A 7,174-nucleotide genomic window follows, 5' to 3' on the forward strand; every position below is an offset into this window, starting at 1 on the left:
AAAAACCCCCCCCCCCCCACCATAATATCTGCCTCACACTCGCTCCTCCATGGATCTCATTTTCACTCTCTCCACAAGGTTTCCCCTCTCTCTCTCTCTCTCTCTCTCTAACTCTCTCTGCGTTTGTTTTGCTTTCCTTGAATCTGACTATGGCTTCGCTTTTTGTTTTGGTTTTCGTTTCTGTTCCTGTTTCTTTACAGAGTGAGATATTTAGCCGTTTTGGTGGGAGATTTCACGTGCTAACTTGTTACTTCAAGACGCAGTTCCTTGTACGTTGGATAGCAAGTTGGTTGATCTTTGACGCAATCTGAAGGCGATCTTCTTCATCTTCTTCTTCCATAATTCTGATTCTACTGGATTTTGGCGTTCTGGAGACTGTGGAGGTCGGGATTGGGGAAAAATTACGAGTAAGGAGTTCTATTTTTCTCGTTTTTGTTTCTGTTTTATATACTCTTTTGAGTGAGTTTGGTGAGATTGAATTAGTCCACGACAGTCAAATTTGTTGCTATTTCTGTGTAATCATAGGGTGGAATTGCTTCCTACTTTTGTTTCCTTTCATTCCACCTAATAATTTACTGATTATGGAATTGGGGCCTCCAGGTGCGTTTAATTACTTCACCCGTAGTTAATGTGAACTCATTTAGTCGAATTTCCGTGTCGTTTATTCAAATCATTGATGGTTTCTTTTCCAATTTTCGAGATTTTTAACTTCTTGTTTAATTTTTACTTTAGATGACGATTTCATTTAGCTAATGGGTTAGGTGAAAAAACTGGATATTCGATTTGCTTTTAATATAGATGAAACTTGGCAGACGATTTATTTCCATGAGTTGGGTGATGGAATCTGCTTCAATTTCTATTTCAGGAAGATAAATTCGCTTGCGGAGGAGCTATAAGAAATGGCTACTTTGCAAGATATTGGGGTTTCTGCAGCTATCAATATTTTCAGCGCAGTAATCTTCCTTTTGATTTTTGCCGTTTTAAGGCTCCAGCCTTTCAATGATAGGGTGTACTTTTCAAAGTGGTATTTGAAGGGTTTAAGGAGCAGTCCAACACACGCAGGTGCCTTTGTTCGTAGGTTTGTCAACTTGGACTTCAGGTCATATTTAAAGTTCTTGAATTGGATGCCCGAAGCCATCAGAATGCCTGAACCTGAGCTCATTGACCATGCAGGATTGGATTCTGCTGTTTACTTGAGGATATACTTGATTGGGTATGCCATGAATTTTATGTTATCCCTTTTATTTTAATTATCATATACACTTTGTTAATCATAAATTTGTATAGCGACCCCGATTACATGTTGAATTGGGTGAATTAAGAGATATTTTGTTCTCAACCGTAAATTTCCCTTGTTTAAAGTTTTTAATTTAAAATTTTGGAAATAAAGTAAAGTAAAAAAAAGAAAATTATAGTTTTATGGGTGTGTGAGTATGATCGGTCTTGCTTCTACTTCCGTTACAATAATTGGGTATTAGAGCATTTAAGGTTGTGGCATTACAGCACAACATAGTTAACTTATTATCTTTTTTTGTTATTTTCTTTTTCTTATTACACTCTTAAAAGCATAAATGTTGTCTACTTCTTCCTCATCTTTAATTGCTTTCTCTTAAAGTTTTGATCGCTGCATTGCTTTTAAACTTCCTTTGGGTTAGGCTACCATGGTCTTTTGTTAGATTTTCAAGATTGTAATCTCAAATGTTAATTTTGTTCATATCTACGCTTACATTTTTTTAAAATTTATTAGTCATAAGTTCCTTATGAATGTTGATTGTAATATTTATCATATGTTTCATCACCTTCATTGCAGGCTTAAGATCTTTGTCCCTATAGCATTCCTTGCATGGGCTGTACTGGTGCCAGTTAACTATACAGATGATAATGTGTCTATAGCTCAAGTGACGGCAAATGTGACTGCTAGTGATATTGATAAGCTTTCAATATCGAACATCCCTGCTAGATCACAAAGGTTTTGGCTTCTTTCTTTCATGAGCTATAATAGAACCTTTTCTTAATTAGCTTATGTGGACCATAGATGCTTGTTCTGTGGTTTTGCACACCCATATGAATTCATTTGACATTTGATAGTATATGCTCATCATGTTGGTTACACATTCTTTAATGTCCTTATACAATCTTTTATGTTTCTGAGTGAAAGCTTGTTTTTTTCTCATAGTATATATCTATAGGAAATTAAAAATCCTTTGAATTTTCTCAATAGAAGTATGGTTTCCTATAAAAAAAAATAAAAAAAAAAAAAAAGAAAAGAAAAGAATACTGCATTGTTATTTGACTCTTTCCAATAATGGTTGTCAATTTTGATCCTGTTCTTTCTCTAATGTTGAGCATTATTTCATTTTTATTTGTTCTTCTAAAATGTAGGTTTTGGAGTCATCTAGTGATGGCTTATGCATTTACCTTCTGGACATGCTACGTACTGATGAAGGAGTATGCAAAGGTTGCTTTTCTGAGACTACAATTTCTTGCATCTGAAAAACGCCGTCCAGATCAGTTTACGGTGAGATTATAGTGACGTGTACTTTTGATAAGTGACTTGTGTACCTTTAATCACTAATGTCATGCTTGTATGTGAACTTGACTCGTTTATCTTATTTTTGGCAGGTCCTTGTAAGAAACGTCCCACCAGACCCGGATGAATCAGTTAGTGAGCTTGTTGAGCACTTTTTCTTAGTGAATCATCCAGATAACTATCTCACTCATCAGGTTAGTGAGTTTTACTCAGACTAGCGGTGTCTTTCTTTTTCCTCTCTCTCTCTCTCTCTCTCTTAAAGACACTCAATCTAAAAGAAGAAAAAGAAAATGGAAATATTTTGAATTATTGGGGCAGAGAAATCAACATCCAAACATTTTTTTCTTTTAGTTTAAAATGATAATGTTTAAAAATGTATTGATACTGTTCTGGAATTACCTAAAGCCCAAATTTTTAGAAATGAACGTGTTTAAACCGTCTTATGATTGGAAGAAAATATATGCAGGTGGTATATGATGCAAACAAGCTATCCAAACTTGTCAAGAAGAAGAAGAAAGTGCAAAACTGGCTTGACTTTTACCAACTCAAATACACAAGAGATTCTACAGCCAGGCCTCTCATGAAGGTAACTATTTAAGTGGCATATTACTTGAAGAAGCATCTTTCCCATCCTATGTTGATTTTCTTTCTATAAAAGAATATACTGAAATTTGTATTGCCTACTAGACTGGTTTTCTTGGACTCTGGGGAGAAAAAGTGGACGCAATTGAATTTCAGACAGCAGAGATTGCGAAGCTGCGCACAGAAGTATGCAATTCTCATCCAGATTATACCTTGAAATTTTTGCTCTATTGTGATAACCGATACTTTGTGTCCTGTGCAGATTTCCGCAGAGAGAAAAAGGATTGCCAATGATCCCAAATCTATAATTCCAGCAGCATTTGTTTCATTTAAGTCCCGTTGGGGTGCAGCTGTTTGTGCACAAACTCAGCAATCTAGAAATCCAACTATTTGGTTGACAGATTGGGCTTCAGAACCACGTGATGTGTACTGGGAAAATCTTGCAATTCCATATGTTTCACTTACTGTTAGAAAGCTACTAATGGGCGTCGCATTCTTCTTTCTTACTTTCTTCTTCATGATTCCTATATCATTTGTACAATCTCTTGCGAGCATTGAGGGAATTGAGAAGATAGCACCATTCCTAAAACCCATTATTGAAAGGTATGTTCAAGTCCTGCATTTGTTTTTTAATTAATGTAAATTAAAAATTATATTCAATTTATTAATTTACCCTTTTTTGCAGGGACTTTGTTAAGTCTTTCGTCCAAGGTTTTCTTCCGGGAATTGTGTTGAAAATTTTTCTCATTTTTCTGCCTACAATATTAATGATAATGGCTAAGTTTGAGGGATTTACATCTCTGTCATCTCTAGAAAGGAGAGCAGCTGCTCGTTACTACATTTTCAATTTTGTGAATGTATTCCTTGGCAGTGTAATTGCAGGAGCTGCTTTTGAACAGCTCAGCTCTTTTATTAAGCAGTCTGCAGATCAGTAAGTTACTCTCATAGTGATCACATTCTAGCCGTTGTGTCATGTGTAGAACAGCTCAGCTCTTTTGTCTATTTATGTTGTTTTGTGTGCTTAATTGTGTTTTTTTGTATCCTATTATGTTAAAAGTATTTATCTCAAGCTTCCTAGCACCCTGGCATCATCATGTTTTCTATTTAAAACTTCATATGTTTTGTCATGTTTCAACCGTGCGGCATCGTGATCTTGACACGCTTACGACCAGTTTTAAGGGTTTATGGTTTAGTTAAGTTGTGACATGTTGCATCATCTCTAATTTTTCAGCTAAAACTATTTCCATGAGCATAAAATTCTGAATTAATGTTCTTCCTTTAAAACCTTCCCTTATATTCTTTTCTGTAGAATTCCCAAGACAATTGGTGTGGCGATACCTATGAAAGCAACTTTCTTCATTACTTATATCATGGTGGATGGATGGGCCGGCATTGCCGGGGAGATTTTGATGTTGAAGCCTCTAATAATGTTCCACTTAAAGAACTTTTTCTTAGTGAAGACTGAAAAGGATAGGGAAGAGGCAATGGATCCAGGAAGTCTTGGTTTCAACACAGGAGAACCTCGAATACAGCTATATTTTCTATTAGGTCTCGTCTATGCAACAGTGACGCCTCTTCTGCTTCCTTTCATAATAGTCTTCTTTGCCCTGGGCTTTGTTGTATTCCGTCATCAGGTAAGTTATGAACTCTTATGAGCTTAAGAAGCTGAATATGAGTTTTTAATGTTTCTTTCTTTATATTTTGTGTACTCATAAATACCCCTGTAAAAAATTGCAGATCATAAATGTTTACAACCAGGAGTATGAGAGCGCTGCAGCATTCTGGCCTGATGTCCATGGGCGCATCATTTATGCTTTGATTTTCTCACAGGTGATTCTAATGGGACTACTAAGTACAAAGAAAGCTGCCCAATCAACCCCATTTCTGATTGCACTTCCAGTAATCACCATATCGTTCCATCTCTACTGCAAAGGTCGTTATGAATCGGCATTTATCCGATATCCCATACAGGTTTGTTGAAATTTATCGATATAAGATAGTTTTTGGCTTAGAAATAGCAACAGGGGAAGTGGAATTTTGTCTTTTATCTTCAGATTGATGAAAGCAAATTTTCATTTTGCAAGAGTAGCTATCATGTTACACAATAATATTATTATCTGATATCTAACTTGGTGAAAGAGGTTTAAGTTACCTAAATTTAGATAAAAGAGAATCCCCAATGTAAGATAAGAATAAACACTCGACAAATATATGTTCTACTCTGAATAGTGTCAATATGTAGCCTCAATTGTTATATAGATACCATTGTTATAGATAGTAAAACTATATATGGAAAATGGATTATACTTATATATAATAGGGGGTTTATATGGTTAAAATTATATATAGTAAACTGAAACCGTATATAACCCTCTGTTCAGAGATTAGACATGTACTGGATTAGTCAATATTTCTTTTGCATTTTCTCTCTCCTGTCTTTTGTATCATTGCATTTTCTCTCTCCTGTCTTTTGTATCTTCTAGCTCTAGTACTCTCTCCTGAAGTTTTTTTGTGTTCATCTAGATGGAGTGTTCTCTCCTTTTGTATCATTGCATTTTCTCTCTCCTGTCTTTTGTATCATCTAGCTCTAGTGCTCTCTCCTGTTTTTTGTATTCATCTAGATTGAGTGTTCTCTTCTGTTTTTTGTGTTCATCTAGATCGAGTGTATTTTTGTGTTCATCTAGATCGAGTGTGTGCATTGTTGTGCGATCCTAACCCTTAGTCCTAGCACTTTAGAACCGTTCCTAACGATTTTGATCTTCAAATTTAGGAGATATATCCATCATATTTAGGTTGTAATTTGTTTACTGTTTCTTACCATGAGAAAGAAAAAAGGTAAAAGTTTTACAATGTTTTGTGAATATAGGAAGCAATGATGAAGGACACTCTGGAACGTGCAAGGGAACCAAACCTGAACTTGAAAGGGTACTTGCAAAATGCATATGCCCATCCAGTTTTCAAGGAAAGCGAAGAAGAAGATGATGAAGCAGCGTCGTCGATTGAAGAATTTGAAACAGAGAGTGTGTTGGTAGCAACAAAACGGCAGTCGAGAAGGAACACTCCGTTGCCGAGCAAAGCCAGTGCTCCTTCCTCTCCATCGTTGCCCGAGGTTCGGAGAGACAATCACCAACCTTGAAACCTAAATCTCCAAGGTACATAGGATTCATATCTCTCTGTACATTTACTGTTAAATAAAATGTTGTGTTGTGGGGAAATGATGTTTGTAAATTGAATGAGAAAAGCTGTAGAATCTAGAGTGAATTGAATTAACGAAGGTTGGGATTGTGATTATGTTTGTTTTTTAGTCTATTTGGTTTCTTAAGGAAATGATGATGAAGAATTATCCCATATTTTCTCAACAATTGGAGCCTTTTTCTGTAATTTCCTATTTCTGGGTAAGATTTCTATGTAGACTCCTTTTTAGCAAGCTTTTTGTCATATGTGTAACGACTGGTTAAAAATAAAATAAAAAAAATATATATCTCGGTCGCTGGAAAGGACCCCCGACGAGTTCATTTATGTATCCCCTAGACCTAGCCTTTGATTAGCATATGAGTGTATTATGGAGTGAAGGGAGTTTCCTGACCCCGACGAACGCAAAACATTGCTGGCATACCATGGAGTGAAGGGAGTGCGCATAACATTATAGTGTATATAATAATATAACATAACATTGTAGTGTAGTGTTTTATGAATCATAACAGAAAAGTATCTCGATGCACGTGAATATACAGTATACGTGAGTTCCCCAAAGTTTAAAACCATGGTGTGTACCTATGATGCAAGTTAGACCATCGTTTATTTCATACATAACTTAATCATTTTATGTCATCTAGTAGTGTAGTTAATATAACATGGTATATCTCATAATACAACATAATTTCATATAACATAACATGTCAACATGATATTTCATCACATAGTATATCTCATAATCACAATACAACATAACATATCGAGTTCCGTAGCATAACATAGCCACATCACAACAATAACATAATAAACAAGCATTAACAAACACAAGACAACACGTGTAGGAGCCACAAGACACCCGTTGTTCCT

General features: G+C 35.6%; 1 protein-coding gene across 1 annotated transcript; it reads left to right on the plus strand.

Moving 5' to 3' along the window:
* Nucleotides 1-10: 10 nt before the first annotated feature.
* On the plus strand, nt 11-6,539 carry LOC111490381 (calcium permeable stress-gated cation channel 1-like). Its single transcript, XM_023138975.1, has 13 exons — nt 11-78; nt 201-407; nt 866-1,213; nt 1,811-1,969; nt 2,383-2,518; nt 2,623-2,724; nt 2,997-3,116; nt 3,218-3,298; nt 3,375-3,715; nt 3,798-4,043; nt 4,422-4,746; nt 4,850-5,083; nt 5,979-6,539. Exons 3-13 carry the CDS (start codon nt 900-902, stop codon nt 6,246-6,248), a joined length of 2,328 nt encoding a protein of 775 aa, XP_022994743.1. The 5' UTR covers nt 11-78; nt 201-407; nt 866-899; the 3' UTR covers nt 6,249-6,539.
* Nucleotides 6,540-7,174: the final 635 nt, after the last annotated feature.

The sequence above is a fragment of the Cucurbita maxima genome, unplaced genomic scaffold (genome assembly GCF_002738345.1).
Source record: "Cucurbita maxima cultivar Rimu unplaced genomic scaffold, Cmax_1.0 Cma_Scf00015, whole genome shotgun sequence".
Taxonomy (NCBI): Eukaryota; Viridiplantae; Streptophyta; class Magnoliopsida; order Cucurbitales; family Cucurbitaceae; genus Cucurbita; species Cucurbita maxima.

Coding starts and splice junctions, on each gene's coding strand:
- LOC111490381 (XM_023138975.1), top strand. CDS start 900: ATGGCTACTTTGCAAGATATTGGGGTTTCTGCAGCTATCAATATTTTC. Junction 1,970..2,382: donor ATCCCTGCTAGATCACAAAG/GTTTTGGCTTCT, acceptor TCTAAAATGTAG/GTTTTGGAGTCATCTAGTGA. Junction 5,084..5,978: donor TTATCCGATATCCCATACAG/GTTTGTTGAAAT, acceptor TTGTGAATATAG/GAAGCAATGATGAAGGACAC.